The sequence below is a fragment of the Abrus precatorius genome, unplaced genomic scaffold (genome assembly GCF_003935025.1).
Source record: "Abrus precatorius isolate BTA unplaced genomic scaffold, Abrus_2018 Scaffold11, whole genome shotgun sequence".
NCBI classification, from domain to species: Eukaryota; Viridiplantae; Streptophyta; class Magnoliopsida; order Fabales; family Fabaceae; genus Abrus; species Abrus precatorius.
This window is the reverse complement of record NW_020874303.1, coordinates 29891277-29913972: the sequence shown is the minus strand read 5'-3', so window position 1 is coordinate 29913972 and position 22696 is coordinate 29891277. Positions and strand designations below refer to the sequence as shown.

General features: G+C 34.8%; 5 protein-coding genes across 8 annotated transcripts; 2 read left to right on the top strand and 3 right to left on the bottom strand.

Annotated features, from left to right (window-relative positions):
* The first annotated feature begins 1874 nt into the window (after positions 1–1874).
* Positions 1875–6847, top strand: LOC113854038 (protein LURP-one-related 12-like). 2 transcript variants are annotated; one of them, XM_027484855.1, is made up of 3 exons: positions 1970–2337; positions 2436–2852; positions 5535–6847. In XM_027484855.1, exons 1-2 carry the CDS (start codon positions 2107–2109, stop codon positions 2844–2846), a joined length of 642 nt encoding a protein of 213 aa, XP_027340656.1. In that variant the 5' UTR covers positions 1970–2106; the 3' UTR covers positions 2847–2852; positions 5535–6847. The 2 variants fall into 2 exon arrangements, with proteins under 2 accessions (XP_027340655.1, XP_027340656.1); XM_027484854.1 differs by lacking the exon at positions 5535–6847 and having other exon boundaries at positions 1875–2337; positions 2436–3088.
* LOC113856033 (glucan endo-1,3-beta-glucosidase 14-like) lies at positions 5582–7541 on the bottom strand. The gene is made up of 4 exons (XM_027487656.1): positions 7459–7541; positions 6164–7200; positions 5997–6058; positions 5582–5660 (listed from the first exon to the last, which is right to left on the bottom strand). The coding sequence occupies exons 1-4, from the start codon at positions 7529–7531 to the stop codon at positions 5582–5584; spliced, it is 1251 nt and encodes a 416-aa protein (XP_027343457.1). The 5' UTR covers positions 7532–7541.
* Positions 7542–8270: 729 nt separating this feature from the next.
* Positions 8271–11564, bottom strand: LOC113854037 (methyl-CpG-binding domain-containing protein 11-like). 2 transcript variants are annotated; one of them, XM_027484852.1, is made up of 2 exons: positions 11414–11564; positions 8271–9614 (listed from the first exon to the last, which is right to left on the bottom strand). In XM_027484852.1, exons 1-2 carry the CDS (start codon positions 11495–11497, stop codon positions 8739–8741), a joined length of 960 nt encoding a protein of 319 aa, XP_027340653.1. In that variant the 5' UTR covers positions 11498–11564; the 3' UTR covers positions 8271–8738. The 2 variants fall into 2 exon arrangements, with proteins under 2 accessions (XP_027340653.1, XP_027340654.1); XM_027484853.1 differs by having other exon boundaries at positions 8298–9614; positions 9850–11525.
* Positions 11565–14282: 2718 nt separating this feature from the next.
* On the top strand, positions 14283–17624 carry LOC113854741 (G-type lectin S-receptor-like serine/threonine-protein kinase SD2-5). Of its 2 annotated transcripts, none has more exons than XM_027485930.1 (2): positions 14283–14470; positions 14735–17624. In XM_027485930.1, exon 2 carries the CDS (start codon positions 14745–14747, stop codon positions 17154–17156), a length of 2412 nt encoding a protein of 803 aa, XP_027341731.1. In that variant the 5' UTR covers positions 14283–14470; positions 14735–14744; the 3' UTR covers positions 17157–17624. The 2 variants fall into 2 exon arrangements, with proteins under 2 accessions (XP_027341731.1, XP_027341732.1); XM_027485931.1 differs by having other exon boundaries at positions 14326–14410; positions 14735–17346.
* Positions 17625–19310: 1686 nt separating this feature from the next.
* On the bottom strand, positions 19311–21404 carry LOC113856421. Its single transcript, XM_027488220.1, has 3 exons — positions 20797–21404; positions 20347–20519; positions 19311–19927 (listed from the first exon to the last, which is right to left on the bottom strand). Exons 1-3 carry the CDS (start codon positions 21343–21345, stop codon positions 19759–19761), a joined length of 891 nt encoding a protein of 296 aa, XP_027344021.1. The 5' UTR covers positions 21346–21404; the 3' UTR covers positions 19311–19758.
* Between the last annotated feature and the right edge of the window lie 1292 nt (positions 21405–22696).

Genomic DNA, 22696 nt, shown 5'->3' with positions numbered 1-22696 from the left:
CCACAACGTAATAATATCTAGATATGGTAATGTTTGACAACGGGGAAAAGTTCCTCTAAACATTTTAAATTAAACTAATAATAAGTGTATTTTACGTGTTTATTAAAATAAAGTTACTTTTCAAAGAAACTTTATTCGTTTACCACAAAGTGCTTTTGTTTAGGTGCCATTAATGCTTGGTTTCAATAGTATGAATCGTATCCGAGCAAAGTTATATTCGTTTATGGTGCTAAATAAATTAGTATGAATCGCATCCAAGCTAAATTTTAGCCGAAATATTTTCCACCGACAATGAAATAGCATCAATTCTAGGGTGGACAAATGTCTTCTCGTAAATGGTTTTGCACATTAGTTATTCACAATTTCACAAACAGAATAAAAAATATTTAAGGTGACCGATGAGTGGATGATGTTATTATAAGCTATAACATCAAAGAGCTGCTTGTCAAGAGGGACATTTTCTATTTGTTATATATTGAGTTGCAACTGATAACGTGGTAACTGGTAAGTTGGTCAAGATTACTGAGAGCCACTGAGGGTGGGTCAAATATAAACCTCAGGTTCCATTCTTTACACACCAACTTGATCCGTTGGTGAATTAAACTAAAACCATTCAAATCAAACAATTTTATATAATTGATATGTAGACTAGCATCACTATTCTTAGTGTATATGGTTGAAAATATGTTATAAAATCTATAAATGTAATTTCAACTATTAAAAAAGTACATATAAATTTATAACATTAAAATGTGAATCTATACAGACGCATATCTACATTATCAAGTCCACTAAAATTATTAGACTCTTAAAATTAATCTAATTTACACTTTAATAGTATACATGTTTATTTAACATTGATTTCTTTCTTTATTTTTCAAAACATTCAATATACCTAAAACAATGTCCAAATAACATTTTTCTTTCAAAACATGTGATTGAGTGACTTTTAGCGCTTTGTGACGGTGGTAATGGAAGTCGCGGTAGAGATCCACTCCAACAGGCAACAACATTTCATGGGTTTTGACTTTGAGCAATTTTAATGATAGTTTCTATGGTTAGCATTTGAATTTGATGGGGATCGTGGCGTTAGTCATTGTTGGTAGGGACTTGGGATGGGAGAAGCTGGCATGCCAATGCAAAAGACCTTGTCATTATTCTTTCTTTTACATATAAATTTTATAATTCAGTTTTGTATAAAATATCGACCATTCTCGCATGCAACGTGGACCAAATCCTTTACATTAATATAATTTTCGTATATTAATTATGTAAAACTAAATATCTAACCCGGCATGCCACGGGTCAAAAATGATAGTGTGAAACATTAGCCATACATTTGTTTTTCTTTTTGTCATTTTTGGCCAAAGAAAAATAAGTAATTGACAAATTTTTTATTCAGATTGGGATATTCCCCAATTTCAGTTTTTCTTGGAACACAGGAGTCAACAACATCAACTAGTGGCGTTGAGTTAGCGCAAACGAATCAAGTCAATCAACACGGCTACACTGAACATTATTTTACAGTCACACCCAAAACTTGTAAAATAAAAGTAACACTAAAATCTCCAAACCACCATTTTTGCTCACTTTTTAATATCTCATTTATTTATCTTTATTCCTACGTAATTAGGTTTCATATTCCTACAATAATATATTACTTCCCTTCCTTTTTACTTATCACTGAAGATTATTTCACTAATTAATGCACTAATAAAAATAATTCTTTAATTTTCAATTTAAACTTTTTTCTTTAATTAATTAATGTTTTAATAGTAAAAAATATTTACAAATAACAGATAAAAATGAATATATTGAGGAAAATAATTAATATGTTGAAATATTAAGTTGGAAACTTTACAGGAAAAAGTGGCGTCGCATCATCTTTGTAGATATTTTATATTTCTCCCCACATTTGCAGCAGTAGAGATAAACTCCCATGCATGCACCCATTTGCATACCCCACATTATGAATTATTAATTAATTGGCACCATACATATATTGCAGTACACAGTGTGCATCATTTGTGAGAAGAGAGAAGGGTCTTCTTCTTGCTTTCCCTTGCTTCAATCTGTATTCACAGTTCCAATTCCAATTCCAATTCCATGACCCTTTGTGCTGCGGAAAACATGAGTGATGGATATGTGTTCAAAGAAGAGATCCATCTCACAGTCCTTAAAACCTCTCTGTTCTTCGCCGGTGATGGATTCACCGTCTACGATTGCAAGGGTCAACTCCTCTTCCGCGTAGACTCTTATGGACCCGACACTCGCGACAGAGACGAACTCGTTCTCATGGATCCTAACGGACGTTGTCTTCTCACCGTTCGCCGAAAGGTAAACAACGCCTAATCACTCTCCTTATTCTTCCTAATCATGCAGTTCGTAATTAATTAATTAATTAATTAATTAATTAATGATTTGAGTTAACTCAGAGGCCGAGTCTACATCAACGGTGGGAGGGCTTTAAAGGGGAGAGAATGGACGGTGATAAACCCATCTTCAGTGTGAAGAGAGCGTCGATCATAGGGCGGTCACGTGCGAGCGTGACGGTGGAGATGTACGATAACCCGGGTGAGGAGTACCAGATCGAAGGGTGCTTCTCGCAGCGTTGCTGCACGATTTTCAATGTAACCAAAGAATCTGTGGCTGAGATTCGTCGCAAAGTAGACCCCACCACCAGCGTTGTGCTTGGCAAGGAAGTCTTCTCTCTTTCCGTTAAGCCCGGCTTTGACGCTTCTTTTGCCATGGGATTTGTTCTTGTTCTCGACCAGATCAACGGTGAGGATTACGTCGATAATACTGCAACCGCAGAGCCTGCGGTGCACCCTGCCGCAGAAGATTAGAAACGAGTAAGTAGAGTGCATCACACTCGTTGTTCACAATGCGTAGATCTACTTTTGGTGATTGGCACTTAATTTAATTTAACCCACTAATCTTTGGGCTTTGGATTGTCCCTCAAGAAGGGAACCTCTGCCCCTTTTTCTGGGTCGTGCCCTAAATGAATAAAAATTTCAATGCCCTTTGCGGTTGTGTAAATTTTATATTATGCATAAAATTATAATGTATTAGCTGGGCTTTCTATTTTCAATTGATTAGCCCTGTTGATATATGAAATGGCGTGTTATATATATATATATATATATATATATATATATATGCATGATTTGAGTACAATTTATATTTGCAAGTGTTCATGAGCTTACTTCTTGGCTCTTATAACAAAAATAATTTAAAAAACAACCTCTTTGCGCAATCTAATTTGACTAGAACAATCGCTGTATCGATATAAACCATCCCCTGGGAATTGATTGTGCAAGACACAAGTTTCAAAATTATTATAACCCAAATAAAAGTGCTTTTTTTGATACTTTCCCTTGATTAGAAAAGAAGAAAGGGCTCAGTCTTAATCCCTTTGCTTACCCAGCAATCTTGCTTTCCATTAATGTTGTTTAGCCTTTTTAGTTTAGTGTGCATTGAAGTTGTGATAATGTGATTACTTTTTGTTACGGCTTCCAATCAATTTTAAGAAACTTTTATCATTTACATTTCATTGTCTTTTATTCTATTTCCACCGCTCTTTTGTTTTTGTTTTTCTGTTATGAAGTAAGAAATATTACTTTATTCTCACTACTCTTTTTTTAATCACTATTTATGGCAAGAGTAGTCAATAATATTTGAACTTTTAAAATGGAAAATAAATAATTTTGTTCTAAAACAATAGATATTTACCTATAATATTAGGGAGTTTGAGTCCTGCAATGATAATTTTGAATTATGAATTTACAATAAATAACTCTTTTTAAGTGTTTTACATGAAAAAAAATTCTGCAGAGATTACCATGAAAATGTTGGACGATCATCCACCATTTTGACCAAAACAATGCGCAGAAAAAGTAGGGAAGAAAAAGAAGAAAGAAAGGCAGAGAAAATAGATAATAAAAACTGAAGATAGAAAGCTGCTACATACAAATAGTCTATCACAAGCAATAATTCATCATTTATGCATACAACACATATACTATATCTCTTTGTGCCTTTAATCTAATCTAAATGCAGCCAATCTCATGTTTAATTGTCCCTTTTGTTAAACTTGGCATTTATAATCAGAACAATGTACTCACGAGGACCATACTGTATAATTATTGGTCACGTTTATAATATCGGATATGCAAAGTCTAATGTACTACTTGAGAATAAAGCTATTGCTTTTTTAAACTTTTTTCGGTTAGTCTAAATAAAATCAATTCAACTAGAATCGAATTAGTTCAGTCCAGCTTATCAGATTAAAATAAAGAAACGGGTGATGATGACGATGTTTGCTGTTTGTATTGTTATTGTGTGTGTAATTAAGTTTCATCCTTGCTAATTGCAAGAAAATATCAATTCTTTATTCATCCATCTTCTGAGATAACAATAAAATCAAACCCAAAGATCGATAACAACATTTAACTCTTGCATTTCTCAAGTTAAAAGAATTCTTTTAAGGTCTCAAATTAAAAGTTGACACGTCACGAATTTTAATTAATAAATGAACTAATTATAATTAACAAAGTTCGAATTTAACAGTTACCCCCAGCTCCAGCTCCTTGAAAAGCAATATTAGGAGCGTGTACTTTAATGTTTTGAAAAATGTCTAAAGTTTTATAATATGCATCATCCTGAGTGTGGCTAGTTTTTGTTGATTTTCGTTTCTACCATTCTAAGGTACCTGCAATTTTGTGGATAATAATTAAATTGATAAATAATTAGGACAATTTTTACATGATTTTGACAATTACCTGCATTCTGAAACATATTTTATATCTAGTAGTCATCCCTGATGGTACATGTACACAAGGTGATATACACACAATAAATTAATTAAAGTTTAAAGCACGTCTTAATTTTGGTTTTGTTTAATTGAACCTTTTACTTTGGCATATACACAAATTTATTTTAAGTCGGCAGTAGTTAAAAGCACCTGCTAGAGATACCATACCAACGAACATTCTTGGGTGGCATAACGTAGACTAACTATTAGAAGTTATATCGATTATGATTTTGTCAAAACATATCTTAGTGATTCGTGACATCAATATATTAATTCAAAAAAGATTTTAGATTGATTAACATATAGGATATTCATTTTCTTACATCTATTTTCTCTTGCATTCTTTTCATGTTCTCCTTTTCTAATTTTCTATTATGAAGTTAACAATAATATATTTTGTTAGTGATTGTTTCATCTTAGGTAAAACACAATAAGGTTGAATTTTTTGGATCAAACAAGTTTTAATCGTAAAAGTTACACAAATAAATACATGAATTCTAACTCTTAAAACGATTGATTGGAAAAAGGTTTAAACTATGAGGTAGAACTGACAAAATGAATCGGCTCAGAACTTATCCTATAAAATGCAGAACTTGAATTTTATTTTTTTTAATTTGAATTAAATTCAAAACTTTTAAACCCAAACTGATTAAGCTCAAGTTAAGCCCGTAAAACTTGCTAAAAATCAAACTTTTAACATTTTTGTGTACTATTTTTGCAGCTCTAAATCATATCTGAACGTTTTTAGTATCTACATACTAGAGTCCTCTACCCGTTATGAGCCAGCCCAAATGGGACAGATAGCACATTTTGCGCTGATGGTAAAGATGTATCATTAACATTACAGCTTCATATATGACAACAAACAAATATTAAGCAGAACATGTTGCGCTTTTTCTTTTTTCTTTTTTTTTTTTCATATTTTCACTTTCTATATAGAGCATATTGACACCGCTGAAATGTTGAAAAAACAGCAGATTAACAGCAGTAGACAAGATTAAACGCCTAATGAAGTGTTAATAAAGGATAGGAAGTTAATCAGCAACACAATGCGATGTACACATATCTTAGGCATGGAAATTCTACAACTTGACATGTTTAGAAGTGCTGAAAACTGTTACAGAATCCAAAGAATCAAATCACTGAATCCACATGTACCTTAATCTTATGATAAATAAATTACAATGCTACAAGAAGAAGAGCAGCAAAACTTGTGAAAACCGTTATGGACCAGGATCCAATACCCTGCAAAGCATAATTGTTAGAAACTTGAAACTGAAGAAACAAATTTAGATACAATGTCTTTAGAAATTAGAAAATTGGTTCAATAGTGAAAGGAGATATACACACCTTGAAGGAAAGGAAAGATGAAGTTGCTGAAGAAGGTACAAGACCCGTGAAGCCAATATCATATGCAATGCTTCCATCAGGCTTAAACAATCCAAAGTTTCTTTCTGATGTTGGTCCAGGCTTCAAATTCTCATTAAACAAAGCAAAGATATAAGCTTTCACCACATTTTTTGGCCTATAAGGGGTCCCTTTCTTCTTGAGCAAACGTTTTCGCAAATTTCCATTGTAAGTTCTTGCATTTTTCACTGTTGCTCCAGCTTCATTCTCATCACCATGAGAAGCCCAACCAGTCTCAGAAACAATAACCTCCATCTTGTCAAAGCCAGCCTTCTCCAAGGCAGCATAAGCTGCGTCAACTTGTGCATCAAACATGTTACTATAATGTAGTTTAGTCTTTGCATCATAAATCCCAGGACTTTTTTGGAAGAGAGCATAGTTAATGTCAATATGCTGTGGATCATTCTTATAGGCAAGGAAAGGGTATGCATTTATGAAGAAAGGAGTGCCAATCTGTGAAAAGAATTGCAAGAGAGGCTTCATATATGGGAGAACATCCTCCTTAAAAGTGCACGAGGATGGAGGAAAAGAATTAGCAAACACAGCTTCTGAATGTGGACTTGAGACCTGAACATCCTTTGTTAAACCAAGCTTATCAAGGGCATTATAAACATTTTTTGCTGCAGGCAACAAAACTTCCCACAATTCTATATCTGTGCCTCCCAAGATTTCATTGCCTACAGCAATTCCACGAATTTTAGTTCCTGGGAGGAATGACTGAACATTTTCTTTGACCCAACTCATGGCTCTATCCTCTCCCACACTCATGTCCTTGAGAAATTCATTGCCTAGTCCAACCACAATTTCAATGCCAGACCCTTTGAAGGCACTGAGGACTTGATGATCAACATCATATATCCTAATGTTTTTAATTTTTGCTGCTTTGAGAAGGGTAACCACACTTTCTGGGGGAGGTAGGTTGTCAGCTATCCTACCATAGTTTACTCCATATGTTCCCGTGAATGCTTTATCCCCTAAAACTGCATCACATAAGAATGTGAAAGTTTGCTTAGAAATTCCATGTTACACAATACATTTTAAAAAATAAACTTTTCTATTCAATAGGGGAAAAAGTAACATAGGCAAAAAGTAGTGTACAGTATCTAAAAATGATGTTTATCTCTAAATAGTATTATTGAACATGGAAGCCATCCATTCAGGAATCATCCATCATTCATTTCAAATTTTAGAATACAATGTGAGGAAAAAAAAATGGTCTTTGAGAGAGCAATGCATACCATGAGAGAAGAATGGAGAGAAGAGAAGAAGATAAAGTAAGTAGGAAGAGAACATCATGTGTAGTTTGAGCATATCAAGAATGGAAGAGCATTCCAATTGTAGGAAAAATCAGGTTACTTGCCGCTATTATGTAATTCAATGACGGTAATGTCATTAGCAAAAAATGATAAGCAGTTCTCAGTATGATTATGATGCAATACTTTTCGTCTAGGCATGCCATAAACTCTAGATTCTTTGTCTTTAACCCAATATGGTTGGAATAAGTGGTTGTTTTCAGGGGATTAGAACAGATTCTTCCTTTCCTCACCCTTTAACTCCTCTTTTAAGTATACCTTTTCCACTTTCCACTCTTGTTCACTTCTACTTGCTTTCTCTCAATAAACAAAATATGCATGCAACTCGTCTTCGATACCTTTCGTGGCATCATGGGTGAGGGAGATCAAATGAATGTACATTATATCATGTTTTTGTGCCCCGGTTGGACTACGTTTTCGTTATAAAAAAGAAAACATCTTAAATATTTAATAAATTATAATTTTGTTTAATTATTGAATTACAAAAAAAATATATATATATATATAATAGAATAAAAAATTATACGTGTAAAGCTCCACATTCTATTTTTGTAAAAGACATCCCAACAAACTTCTATGCCTATCATTCCAATTGCCAAAAATTCTGGGATATGCACGGCAATGATAATAAAGTGAAGATAAATGTAGTAGTTCACAATAACGCGTCATTAATAGAGTTGACAACACAAACTGATGTTACAGAAATAAAATTATGCTATAACATCAAGGAGCTCTTGAAAAAGTAAGAAATCCTAAGGCTAGTCAAGTACAAGCCGAGAGATTAATGATATATATGAAAACTGATGAACACAGCCTTCAAATACGAAGCTTTTGTCCTAACAAGAAAGGCAAATGATAAATTACAATTTCAGTCTCGCATTTACCTTCTGTAACATTAAAAAAACATTCATAGATGGCTATGAAATCCGGTTAATATAAAGTTTAAATGACTACCAACACATGTGTGATATAAGTCTACAATCTACATAGCTGCACTATGGAAAATCAAAAGTCCTAATCTACAAGGAAGACATTTAATTTCCTAGGTAGTAAGTACAACCAAATCTTTAGATAAAATACGAGACTACAGTCATCCATGAGGTCACAAAATAACTAAAATAGCATCACAAAAGTCACGGGCACTAGGCAATAGTACAGTACATTTCAGCAGTTTACAACAACGGTATGATGAGTCTTTAAGTGCTTCACTGAGCACAGCTCCAAATAACATTTCCATTGTCAACTAGCTCCACATCATTTTTTGTGACTTGTTCATCTGCTTGAATGGTGTTTTTACCATCAGTTACTGGGACTTGCTTAGGATTTGTCTCTTCAACAGATGCAGGCAGCAAAGTGTTGGGATTCTCTTTCTCAACTCCCCCATTAGCATCTGCAATAACAGCATCAGATTGATCCTGTTTCTTGTCGACTGCACCATTTTCTTTTTCTAACTCGGTCAGTAGGCCCCCCTGGGATTCTTCTTCAGCACCTTTCTCTGCTGATTCTGCTACTGATATGTTGTCTTGCTTTTGAGCTTCTTCACCGTCGGGCTTTTCAGCAATCACATTTTCCACATGACTATTATTAGCTTCCTCTGAATCATTCTTTATTTTCTTATCAGAATCATTCAGAGCAGCATCTTCCATATCTACGTCTGGCTTATTGGTCTGTTCAATTTGTTGAGTTTTATCTCCATTCTCAAGTTGCTCTTCTTCAGAATTATCGTTTCCTTTATTACCATCTTCCTCTGCAGCCTTGAGATCCTCGGTATCAGACTTTGCTTTGCCTTCCTCTGAAGCAGATTCAGTTTCTTTGTTATCCTTCTTTGATCCTGATGATTTTCGAGCTCGTTTTTTCGGAGGTTCACTATCTGCTGGTGGGGTTGATTTGGCCTTCTCACTGATCCTTGCTGATCGCCTAGGGGTCTCACCAGTTCCCCAGTCAAACTCTGATATTGCAGCGTTGCCAGGATGTGCCTTCAGGTACTGCTCCAACTGTTTTCTGGTACTGATCTCCCCCCCAGTTGGAGCAACAAATACAATCTCACTTTTTCTGGGTGATCCCACTTTCTTAGGGAAGAACTGCAGCATTAAACTAAAACTGCATTATAAACAGTTTCCATTTGGCATACAAACAACCGAGTAAGGTTTCTCAATTTCACCCACACAGCTTAACAATTTGAAAATAGTCTTGTCATTTAATGATTTTGAAAGCTTAAACATATATCCAAAATTCACATGCATGCAAATGATAAAATCTCTCTCCAAGCGTTCCAAAAAGAAGGAATACATTAGGGAGAGGGAAAAAAGTGTGTACATACATGCAACAACTGGTTGATAAAGGGATAATGCAGAGCACATAATTCTTGCAAAATACTGAGTAGATAATAGAACACAAAACCTGAAGGACCTGATCATCATTAAGTCACTAACCATCAGTTTTCAAAGTGCTATTGTCAGGATGAGAGTAGTTAACACTCTTAGTGAAAAATATAGAAAAATATCATATTGATTTATAGATCATCTTATCCTGAGTTAAACTTGATCCTCAAGACAAATTATTCCAAGCCACTCCAGTTGCTCATATCTATCACAAATTCATAAACAAATTTTCATTGATCATTGTTTGTTTCCGCAACAAATTAAATGCCACAAAGTTTATGACAGCTATTTTAAAGGGGAAAGAAAAATGCGCAAGAAAATAAATAATATCTCCTACAACATTCTACAACTATGCCAACGCTAGGAAATATAAGAATTTTGCCATAAGCAAAGCCACGCTGATATCTCAAATTATTCAAATCCTTCTCACTTGCCACAGCTATTTAAAATCTCACTGGATACAGTCTCAGTTAGCAAGAGGCTGTGGTAAGTTTTGCTCCAACCTAAAGAGAGGGAACATAACTCCCGCTTTTCCCCCTTATTCGCATTAAGCTGCAAATCACACCTAGTGTCAAATGTAGGGTAGGTAAAAACCTAGGCAGATGGTTAACTAATTTGAGAAGAATGTACAAGCAATTACAGAGATGAGACCCACAAACATGTAAGCCAAATATGGCGAATAACCAAAGCATAACCAGATAAAAGCATACAATTGGAGGGTGAAATCAATAGTGATTGATGTATGAGGGTGACATGATCTCATTCATCCCAACAGCACTTGCAGCACAAATCAAAACTGTAAAGTATAAAAATTCTAGTACCAAGATTGATGTACCAACTATGAATCAAGAGCTAATTGACTCGTTATCAACAAAATGGGTTACAGTGACTGATTGCCGATCATCCAGATTCCTAATTCCGAATGTTGTTAAAGGATTAGATGCTGCAATTTGTTCTTTGCTATGAAGTATGCAATACCAAAAAAGTTGACAGTTTTACTAGCTAAGGGAAGCCATAAAATAATCCAAGTGATAATACTTGATTCATAAAACTGAAAAGTTACCGAAGGCTATGAACAATGCAATGAAGACCCTCACCAACCAAAGGGCATTTAACTTTGCTGAGGGAAGAGAAGGTTCAAAAACCAAATGAAGCATACAATTTTGCTAGGAAGTGAGCTTAGCTATTGTGATATCATCACATTATCACCATCTCAAAGAAAGAAGGATGGTCACTGTTCAGGGGGTGGACCCTTTTCAAAAAGAAAAACCCTAGAAACAAAAGTTACTACCAAAATCACCAAACAATAAATTTAAATGTACAATTTGTGTCAGTAAGAGAACTGAAGTAAGGAAAGACAGTAATGAAGGCAAGCCAACAGACATAATAATAGTGATTATGAAAAAATGAAGTAAAATTGAACAAAGTAGAGAAACATGATGCAAAACGGAAGAGAACAAATGAAAATAGTAACGGAGAATGAGATTGAAGAAAGAGACCAGCTTGTTCCAACCAGGAGGAGCTGGAAGCTCGACCGACAAAACCTCGTCTTTGGAAGCACTTTGTGTCGCCGCGTTCTCCATTTGTCTGAGTTCAGTTTGGTTTGGTGTCAAAACCGTTGTGGGAGTTTCAGTTTGGGATAAATAGAACCTTTGTTTCTCTCTCCTCTCGGAACGTGATAAACTCACCCAGCTACCACGTCTTCCCATTTCAAACCCACGCGTGATTTGTCCGTTAATTAAATTTGAACCTCACACAGGCCACGTTGATTTTGAAAGCAACACCGTCTCAAATTTAAATATTAATTCCAGTCTACGTTTAATTTTAAGCACTGTCGTTTTTCTTAATTAATGGGTGAATGTGAACGTGAATATAGACACGTGCGAGACGCTTCCACCAAAGTTGGCGTGCCAGCGAACCGTGCGCTTCGTCGTGGGTGCACGCGCTCTTTTGTGAGAATATGGGGCTTTACTTGTAACAAAAATAATGGTAATGGCCACATGTCGCTCAGAGGTCAAAAGTTAGCAGATAACGTTGGGTTTAACTGAATTTAAATTTTGGTTTGGGTTCCGAACCGTGACCTCTTCGTGACCGAACCACCCATTGTTTATTAAAACTACTTTTCACTTTAATATTGCTTCCTTATCCTAAATGCATATCCTAACCAAACAATTTGCTTTGATTTTCCAACTAAATGTGATTAAAAATATTTTATGGTTGTTATATTTTTCTTATATATGAGGACAAATATAAATGTTGTATTATATAAATTCGTATAGTCATTTTTTATTTAATTCAATAAAGCAATAAATCCGTGAAGGCGTGGCATTTCAGCACGTTTTAGTTGTCTTTGAATATGAATCGACAACTACCTTTTATTCACTTTGTTACGGTCCAAAATATTAAAACTTGTTATGTTATTAAGACATTAACTAATATTGTTTAATTCACTTTCTCTCCATTGGGCCTGGCCTTTACACACACCGCAGACAATTTTGAAAATTACTATACGAGTCACTACTTGGGCTCATTCAGTATTGGTAATTTTTTATTTTCTTTGCATTTTGAATTGTTTCTGGAAATAAGAAGAGAAAGAGCCCAAACGTGAAAAAAATAAATCAATTTTATAGCCCACAGCTGAACCTCAGCCATTATAATTGAAGGATCCACTTGACGGGGATGGTTGTTAGGGGCCATCAAGGAACTCTTCATCTAAGACATTTTATATTTTTATTAGATGATTTGAGATTATATAATTCCGACTATTTTAATTATGTAGTAATCAAAATTACTTAGTTTCGGATGACAGAAAAATTTCACCCGTGAAAATGTTTTGATGTTCTTTTCAAGACGGGAAGGGGGAGTTGGAAAAATCCTCACTAATCCCCGTTTTCAGATTACTAATTTTGACTTTAATTGCCTTTTGAAGCCATTCACATTCATGATCCTTATTTTGACGGTGCTTTTACAGATTTTATATCTGTTCATGAACTGCACGTTGGGTCATTGAATATACCCAATGGTCAAATGAAACCAAACAAAGAGGATAAATTTTCTTCAATAAACTCCACAGTAACAATCGCATATGATTTATTATCTTTGTGTTTTTGCTACCTTTAACTGCAATCTTAATTAATTTGGATACATAGTGAAAACAAACAAGTGTTCAATTGCTTAAAGGAATTATTACTAATTCTTTCTGCAATTTCTTTTTAATAATCCTCTTAACTATTGAGTGTTATAAAGTACTCATGAAATAACAGAGTATTGAAATAAATAGGGTTTGGTCGAAACAAATGTGGCAGGTGGCTGGGAACAATGCCAACTCATTCTGAAAGCTTTCCAAACAGAAAAGTTCAATCTATAATCAGTATTCAGAATTCAAACTATGCAATTTTCTGCCTGAGGGCCTCCTCTTGTGGAAATTTGGAATTTTTGCCTCCAAAAGTTGGATACCAACGTGCTTCTTCATCATCTCACAATAGACTTTCTATTCCACAAGTCCTTTCAATAATTTTTAAAAAAATTACCAGGGTCTTTAAGATATTAATTTAAAAATTCTAAATTTCATCAATTTTATTATATTTTAATCTAATATTTAATAACAATGACGTCTTTTCAAGGGCTGAATCTGTTATTACTTTAAATGTTTATCATTATAAATAAAAAATTAAATGTAGAGTGACAAAAAATATATAATAATAGACATTCCCTTCTATAAGAGCACAGTATTTCTAAAAATAGAAAAGAAAGGAGGAAAAACGTTTCCTAAGCGTAGCCTTCTGAAAATTATTCCAACGGACCTTCTTAAAGTTTGTCCTCAAATTACTCGAAAGAAGGAGGTTGTCAAATATTGCAAGTTTTATTTTATGAAATCAGATTAGTCCAATAAGAGGAAATAAAGTAATTAGTGGTTATACATTTGAATAGTCCATGTCCATTACGTTTATGTGTCAATTTGCAAGATATTATTATTCGAAGGCAATAATACAATTGGAGGTTTTATGGTTATGCAAGAAACATTAGTGACTAAGACTTGTATATTCAATGATAAGTGAAATAGAATATAATGAAATCAATTAAATCACCATTTAAACAATTTTATAATGAAATCAAAATACTAATTTTATTTCATACCCTCAAATTAAAAAAAAACTTAAAAAAAATAAAGGCAATCTAAATAATTATTTTTGTTTTCATTTTTTATTCTTTTTTTTTTTTTTTTCATTTTTAACAATCCAAGCATAAACAGTGAGCGATCAAAATGGGCAATAACCTTAAAAGAGGGAAAGTTGAGGACTATAATGCAACTACGTAACAATTTCGTCCCTACCATTTATTACACGTACAGTGGACGCTCAACATTTCAACCATATCTTCTTATGAAGAACATACACAGAACTCATTTGAAGTCAAAATTTCCACAACCTGCCAAGACCCTTCCTTCTTAGTTTCTTCTTGCTAAAATTCCTCTTACTACTCTATGGTCTAACAAGGTATCATACATCACTTCTGCAACCGAATGGAACATGAGATTTGTCACATTCATACATATGGTACTATTTCCTTTAATGAACATGTTGTTTTGTAACCTGCCTTCCTGCACATTAAACAATATTTTCCATGAAAATTTCCATTTATTTATGGTAGTTTCACTCTCATGATGTGGTTTCCTTTTATTTCGCTGAAGAAAACACGTCCACGTTCTTAGTACTGAAAAAGTCTAGCTATGTTTAAATAGTAACCGAATTATTAATTTTACCAGATCTTTGAGAATTCACTTGTTGAACTATTTAGTAAAACCCATTGTTTTAATGCAGGTACTTAATCATGGGCTTGTTCAAAAGTGGAACCTTGTTTTTCTATTTTCTCCTTTGGTTTAGAACATGCCTAGCCAATGACCAACACATTGGTCAGATATATCCTGGCTTCAGTGCTTCTCGGGTGGATTGGCAAGACCATGGTGGGTTTTTCTTGCTATCTAACAGCTCAGCTTTCGCTTTTGGATTCTTTACTACGTTGGATGTTTCACTGTTTGTTTTGGTTGTCATTCACTTAAGTAGCTACAAAGTGGTTTGGACTGCCAACAGAGGCTTACTCGTTAGAAATTCTGATAAATTTGTGTTTGACCGTAGTGGGAATGCATATTTGGAAGGTGGGAATGGTGTAGTTTGGGCAACAAATACAACAGGACAAAGAGTGAGAGCCATGGAGTTGATGGACTCCGGGAATTTGGTGTTGCTTGGGGAAAATGGGACACTTATTTGGCAGAGTTTTAGCCATCCCACTGATACTCTTTTGCCCGGTCAAGCGTTTGTTGAAGGAATGAGACTCAAGAGCTTCCCTAACCGCATGAACTTGTTTCATTATCTTAGTTACTTAGAAGGTGATTTGGTTCTCTATGCTGGATTTGAAACTCCACAAGTGTATTGGTCCTTATCAGGGGAAGCCCAGAGAAGTCCAAAAAATGACACTGGTAAGGTTCACTCTGCATCACTGGTGTCCAATTCATGGAAATTTTATGACAAAAATGGAGCTTTGCTATGGAAAACTGTCTTCTCTGATCATTCAGATAATAAGACATTGTGGGCTGCTATTTTGGACCCAAATGGTGCAATCTCTTTCTATGACCTTAACAAAGGGAAGTCTCCTAACCCTGAGGCAATTAAAGTACCACAAGACCCTTGTGGCATTCCTGAGCCTTGTGATCCTTATTATGTTTGCTTCTTTGAAAACTGGTGTGAATGCCCTGCGCTTCTCAAATCTCGTTTCAATTGCAAACCTCCAAACATCTCAACATGTTCTAGGAGTTCAACAGATCTTGTGTATGTTGGTGAAGAGCTTGATTATTTTGCTCTCAAGTATGTTGCACCAGTTTCAAAATCAACCCTGAGTGCTTGCAAAGAGGCTTGTTTGGGAAACTGCTCATGCCTTGTGCTTTTCTTTGAGAACAGTACTGGTAGATGCTTTCATTTTGATCAGACTGGGAGTTTCCAACGCTACAAGGGGAGCACTGGTGGTTATGTTTCATACTTGAAGATCTCGACTGATGATAATGGAAATGGTAACAAAAATGGAAGGAATAACATGATGCTAATTGTTGTCATAGTAGTTCTCACAGTTCTGGTTATAGTTGGTCTTATAACAGGATTCTGCTATTACAACAGAAAGAAGAAATTTGAGAAGTATCCTGAAGACGCCTTGGAGGAAGATGATTTCTTAGACAGTCTCTCTGGTGTGCCTGCTCGGTTTACTTTTAATGCACTGTGTAGAGCAACTAAGGATTTCTCCACAAAAATTGGGGAAGGAGGTTTTGGCTCAGTGTATCTAGGTGTGCTTGAAGATGGCACCCAATTGGCTGTGAAAAAATTGGAAGGTGTTGGACAAGGGGCAAAAGAGTTTAAGGCTGAAGTGTCCATAATTGGAAGCATTCATCATGTTCATCTTGTCAAGTTGAAAGGGTTCTGTGCTGAGGGTCCTCATCGCCTTCTTGTCTATGAATACATGGCAAGGGGTTCTTTGGACAAATGGATCTTCAAGAACAGTGAAAACACTTTCTTATTAAACTGGGACACAAGGTACAACATTGCAATAGGCACAGCAAAGGGACTGGCCTATCTTCATGAGGAGTGTGAAGTGAGGATTATCCACTGTGATATCAAACCACAAAATGTTCTTCTTGATGACAATTTCACAGCCAAAGTTTCAGATTTTGGATTGGCTAAGCTAATGAGCCGAGAGCAAAGCCATGTGTTCACAACTCTAAGGGGAACAAGGGGATATCTTGCACCAGAATGGATCACTAACTATGCAATCTCAGAAAAGAGTGATGTGTTCAGCTATGGCATGGTGTTGCTTGAGATAATTGGAGGAAGAAAGAACTATGATCAGTGGGAAGGCTCAGAGAAAGCACATTTTCCATCTTATGTATTCAGAATGATGGAGGAAGGAAAACTGAAAGAGGTTCTTGACCAAAAGATAGATATTGATGATAAGGATGAAAGAGCTGAGACTGCCCTTAAAGTTGCTCTTTGGTGCATACAAGATGATGTGAATTTGAGGCCTTCCATGACTAAGGTGGCTCAGATGCTTGAAGGTTTGTGCCCTGTACCTGATCCCCCTTCATTATCTCAGTCCGGTACTTATTCAGCTTTCATGAAAATGAGTAGTGGTGAAGCTACTTCGTCAGATTTTTATAGTAATGTACCCTTGTCGTGTGTTCAGTTATCAGGACCAAGATGAGATCAATAAAAGTAGATGAATCATGCATACGTACCTTTTTATGTTCATTTTCAATAATATGAACATCTCTAGTTTGGCACTTTTGGTCTTGTCACTGTTTATTTTTAGAAACCCTTATGATTTTTTAACTAAAATTAATGAAATGACTTTGTTCTGCCTGGTGAATCCCTTGTTTCGGGGAAGGACTGGGGATGACCAAAAACAACATTTGCAACAGTGATTAATTTAATTTAGTATTTGTTGTAATTATAATTTAGAAACTAAATTCTTAACATCAAATGGTAGTTAGAATAGTCATTATATGTAGCCGGTAGTAAGGTAATTAGCTGTGATTTTGTTATTTATTAATTAACCAATCTTCCTCTCCCTAACCATCAGTCACTGTGTGTGTATATATACACACACACATAATTTGCTTGTACATATGTAGAAAAATAATATTCAATCAACAAGAACTCTCTTTCATTCCATCTCTGAATCTCCTTATCCAATAAGAAACATGCCAAGTTGATGTTAAAAACAAAGGCTCCATAAAATGTGCGCCCTAAAGTCAAAAACTCAAAAATGATGCGGATTGAGACTGACACAAAAGGGAAAAATCAATTGTATTTTTCTTCAATATTGTTGTACCTAATACATCATCGTCTTAGCGGAATTCTTATTCGACTCGAAGAAAAGTGGTGGAGAGGTTCATTTTCTCACCTGTTTAGACGTGAGACCAATGAATGAATCATTATTAAAGATAAGAAAGAAAGTTAAATAGGTAAGTCCTAACTTTATTGACAAGAAATTTGATCACTAAGGCATGTAGCATAATTTGACCCCAGAACTTAGCAATCTTCATTCTGGGCTCTACCTAAACTTTTATGTGCCCAAAATGGGTGAGAACACTTGCAAATTTACGCCAAGTCCAAATGCTACATGGATTTGTAATTGCACTTACCGTTAACACATCACTCATGACTCATGGAAGAAACATATCTGTTGATGATGAAGTATAGCACATAGATATGTACTTCCAAAATTGTATTTCTTTCATTTATTGATCTAAAATCTAAATGAAAATATCAAGCTAAAAAATCACAATGGAAAAGCTACTTGAACGGTTCAAAGGGGTAGGTATTTTGTGTGAGAGAGATAGGAGGGGGAGAGGAATATGATTTACAAATGAATTATCATAATTGGAAAAAGAAGGATGTCAAAGTGTTGGATGGGTATATCAGTCTAGCAAAAAACAAAAACATGTCATCATTAATCGTCAAGCCTCAATGATATTTGACATCCAATAAAAGGGTATAATTTGAGTGCAAGAAATACAGATATAAAAACAAGTCAAACATGTGATAAATGAAATATAAAATAAATTAGATGTGAAGATAGTATTACTGATTAAAAATTATGGCCAAATAACAAAAAATTTATTCCTCATTTGAATCCATATAAAACGTTGCGAAGAGGCAATTTTAAGAGAACACTGTTAAACACGACATTTATTTAGCAATGAAAAAAATATCAGATGATTCAAAACTAATATGCGTCCATAATCTCACTCAATTATCATGGGGCATCTAAAAAAAAATTTCAATTTATAAGGAAAGTCATCAAAACATACCCACGTGTTGCATGGTGATTGCCCTAACCACCTAATCAAAATTCACTATCAACAAGTCTTGTCAAACGGGCGAAATGAAAAGGAAATCAAGACAAGAGAGACCCATTCATGCATACAAACCATTGGCTGAGGGATAGAAAATATTGCAGCCAATGAAGATACAGTATTATAAGAGAGAAACGACATCACATTTTTCAAACCCCGTCAACATTTGGAGCCAAATATTAATGTTATTTAAGCCTCATCCCACCTGCTAGAATATTTATTTAAACATGATATCACCTTGTAATTGGCTCTTTCCCCCCTCCTTTGGTGTCATAGAATTGGATCAATATGCATTACGCCGTTACCTGCTTATCCATTGAATTTAATACTTGATTAACAAGCTGTGGTGCAATATAGTAGGGTCATTTTAAAGCAAATATTGTGTTTTAGGTAAGTTGTCACCCATTAAACCATGGAATTTGTTTTATTGAAGATATGGATGCAACTTGTAGAAAATAGACAAAATTTAATATCCCATATACTCACCACAGCCTTAGCTCTCTGAATCGACTATTGAGCTATACAGAATTCATGGCAAGCTATTATACGTTTTGACAGGAAAAGAAGGCTGGAATTACACGAATTTCATATGAACCAACTCGTGTCCATAAAAAGTGTAATCATATTGCATATAGGTGATTACGCTTTTTAAGGAATCGAGTTTAGGATAAACAATTAAAAGAACATGATATAACCCTAAAAGGGTCGTTCTCTATTCCTCGATATCTACCAAAATTTCATATTCTCAAAAGATACGACAGTGGAAGCCTCACTAGCTCATATGACAACAAACAGAATACTGCTCTCTCTTATTTATGCGATAAGCTATTTACATCTTTACTCTACTATACTAAACTCTACCCACTAGCCACTTCCAAGAGGTGAAAAAAGGGCACGGATGATTGTTGAAACTATACGGTCATTTGTCTTGCATGATATCCAAGATCACCCAGAGAAGTGAGATTTAGAGGCTGCAGTAACATGAGAGCGACCGCTATTATCTTGAAAGAGATCAGGTGGATATGCATGGCCACGATCAGTTTTATGTTCACAGCCTTTATCTTCATCTTCTTCAACATCCCAGAGGAATTTTGCATACGAAGCCAGCACATAGCTGACCAGTGACAATGATTAAGGTTTTACATTAGTTTTATAAACAACCAAGAAAAATCAGGACATGCCGTTGTTTAACAATAATTTGGAATCAAAACCAGAAAGTTATGCAAAATTTCTAAAAAAATTTCTTGGATGACAGATCATTTAATAATAACATAGTTTACCTACTCCACGAACAAATGTCACGACTTTAAAATATAACAAAACATGTCTATTTTGGAGGAAAAGGTAAAAAAAACTAACTTCATGTGATGTCTCTAGTGTCTAGACTCAAATCATCTAAACACTTTTTTTCTTGAAGCAAAGTCATCTAAAGAAACAAATACCGCATTAAAGAAAATGTAAATCTGATTCTATAAATAATTGGGAGAATGTATACAAAGAAGAAAAGCCGTAATCCATGTAAATTTATCTTACCAATCATCCGGGGCACTTTTAACAGCTTGGTCAAAATACCCTTCAGCTCGTTCAGCATTTTTCTTAGTTTGCCATATTAAATCCGCGTAGAGGGACAAAACATTAGCATCGCCAGGATTAGCCAAAATGGCCCTTTCAAGATACTCCTCAGCTTTAGTATAATCTCCACAAACCTATTTTGCAAATTGATTATGAGAAAAGCACTAATAGTAACAGAAAGAAACAATAAATTTCATTAGAAAATGATATATTTTAATCATGATTTGCCACACTTTTCTTTCCATTTCCAAAGCTAGCTTGGTCTTTTTTTGTTTTTCTTTCCTTTTCAGTTAATAATAATAACTTACAGATTAGAATGAAACTTTTTCTTTGTTTTCTTTTTATTTCTCCATCTTTTTAGGAGAAAGAACTTAACCAAGCTGAAGCACCCTTTCAAACAATTCTAATTACCTCCTTCAAGAACTTAGCATAATTTCCAAGCAGAAGAGCATTATTGGGGTTTGCTTCAATCATGTTCTGGTAATAAGCATCTGTCCAATCCCTACCATGATTGTTTTCTTCAGAGAAATCCCACCCACTTCCATCATAACCACCACAAATCCTGCCACCATCACTTCCCATTCCACCACCCATCACTAAAGTCTGCAACCTGCTACCTTTCTTCCCTTCACCACCCTCTTCATCATCCACAACACCAGAACTTGAAAACATTTCTCCAACTGAAGAAGTAGTTGTCTTCTTGTAATTCTTTTGCTTCGGTTCGTCCACTTCATCACTTCCTTTTACCTTCATACTCTTAAGAACGTTACTAACTGGCATCCAATTTTTCTTATGAGGCTTTGATGGGGTATGGCTATGAAGATCTCCCTCAGCCAAGTTGTGTGCTGGACTCGAAAGCGTCCTAGGAAGTTGGAGAATCGATTCTGGCTCAGGGGAAGACTCTTTAGAATAAGGTAGCAATGAACTAGGAATTGATACGGTGGAACTTCTTAGTAACATGTTTTTGCAGTTCAGAGACAATGGCCACAGAGAATGGAAAAAAGAAAAAGGAGTTGAAAGGATATAACTAATGAGAGCTAGCCAATACAGAGGATATATGGTACTAAAAAATACACGGTACAAACTGAAATCACGTAGGAAAGGTGAAAAGTGCTTAACTAGCTAGGCAAGGAAACACTGCAAGACAAAGTGAGAGAGTGATTGAGAGTGAGGGAGAGAAAAGAAGAGAAGAGAAGCCTCCTCTATTGAGACACAACACAAAAACTAACAAAAGGGGTGACACATTTTTATACAATATAATGATTAATATATATGTAGCATTTAAGCATAGGAAAATGCAACTTGAAGAATAAGACCTCTGCGGCGTGGACACGTTTGACTGTAGTTTACATTGACACGAGGAAGTGTTGTTGTGAGCTGCAAAATTGAACGGCCATGAATTGGTTTTGCATGTGACAGAAATGGCATCACCATCTAGCCACAGTCTCTGCCAATTGCTTTAACTACGTGTAGACACTTGCTTGGGTGAACTAGCTGCATGCTTTGTTCGTACACGGCGTTTGCTTGTAATTAACTATAATATAGTATAGCACATCTTTAATTATTTCATTTTTTCTATTGAGCTTATAATTATTACAAAGAATGAAAAGTTGTAAGTGGAAAACGATGTGAAGGGATATTTCTTTTTTATTAAGCTTCAACTCACCTTGCTAGTGGGATGTCAACGTTGATAATTTGAGCCAAGATATGTATAAATCTTATCGATATCTTGTCACTAATCAGTTCAAACATTAATCATGTAGTAAATAATGTTACGTAAACCAATTTTGCTTTAGCAGTTCTACTTTACATATTCGAATACACTCTAACTTTCTTTTCACAAACAAGTTAAATATATAAATAATTCAAATTTTATATTGTAAGCACTATATTTGTATTGTTTTGACAGATAAAAGAAATTAATGGAATCACCAAAATATATGCACACCTTTTTCTTTACACTACTTTGTGCTGTTATGATAGTAATGTATGCTTAAAACTCCCTTTGCTAATACAATATTGCGATGTTATCATGGAGAATTTGAGTTGAGATAAAATCTTATTGATAAATTCAAATATTTGCTATTTTGCAGGAATATTTTTGTATTATTATGATAATAATCATTTGCTTAACTTCTCAGTTGTTATCATTATTCTGAGTCAATAAACTTTGATATTAAAATTAGCAAAATAATATTTAATTGGGAAGCTCGTTTGTCTCTTCTGGCCCTGGAAAGCACACAGATATAACTGATTAATATTTGAAGGGAAATGACATGAAAGCAAGCCAGTATGCTGAATGCATGCTAAA

What these genes read in the sequence shown, in the direction of transcription:
- LOC113854038 (XM_027484855.1), top strand. Translation starts at nt 2,107, where the DNA reads ATGACCCTTTGTGCTGCGGAAAACATGAGTGATGGATATGTGTTCAAA. An exon ending in TTCTCACCGTTCGCCGAAAG is followed by an intron (nt 2,338 to 2,435) that starts GTAAACAACGCC and finishes GAGTTAACTCAG; the next exon opens with AGGCCGAGTCTACATCAACG.
- LOC113856033 (XM_027487656.1), bottom strand. Translation starts at nt 7,531, where the DNA reads ATGCTCAAACTACACATGATGTTCTCTTCCTACTTACTTTATCTTCTT. An exon ending in CTCTCCATTCTTCTCTCATG is followed by an intron (nt 7,201 to 7,458) that starts GTATGCATTGCT and finishes TATGTGATGCAG; the next exon opens with TTTTAGGGGATAAAGCATTC. An exon ending in GCTCTTCTTCTTGTAGCATT is followed by an intron (nt 5,661 to 5,996) that starts GTAATTTATTTA and finishes TCATATATGAAG; the next exon opens with CTGTAATGTTAATGATACAT.
- LOC113854037 (XM_027484852.1), bottom strand. Translation starts at nt 11,497, where the DNA reads ATGGAGAACGCGGCGACACAAAGTGCTTCCAAAGACGAGGTTTTGTCG. An exon ending in CTCCTGGTTGGAACAAGCTG is followed by an intron (nt 9,615 to 11,413) that starts GTCTCTTTCTTC and finishes TTAATGCTGCAG; the next exon opens with TTCTTCCCTAAGAAAGTGGG.
- LOC113854741 (XM_027485930.1), top strand. Translation starts at nt 14,745, where the DNA reads ATGGGCTTGTTCAAAAGTGGAACCTTGTTTTTCTATTTTCTCCTTTGG.
- LOC113856421 (XM_027488220.1), bottom strand. Translation starts at nt 21,345, where the DNA reads ATGTTACTAAGAAGTTCCACCGTATCAATTCCTAGTTCATTGCTACCT. An exon ending in ATGCTAAGTTCTTGAAGGAG is followed by an intron (nt 20,520 to 20,796) that starts GTAATTAGAATT and finishes TTTGCAAAATAG; the next exon opens with GTTTGTGGAGATTATACTAA. An exon ending in AAAAGTGCCCCGGATGATTG is followed by an intron (nt 19,928 to 20,346) that starts GTAAGATAAATT and finishes GTCACTGGTCAG; the next exon opens with CTATGTGCTGGCTTCGTATG.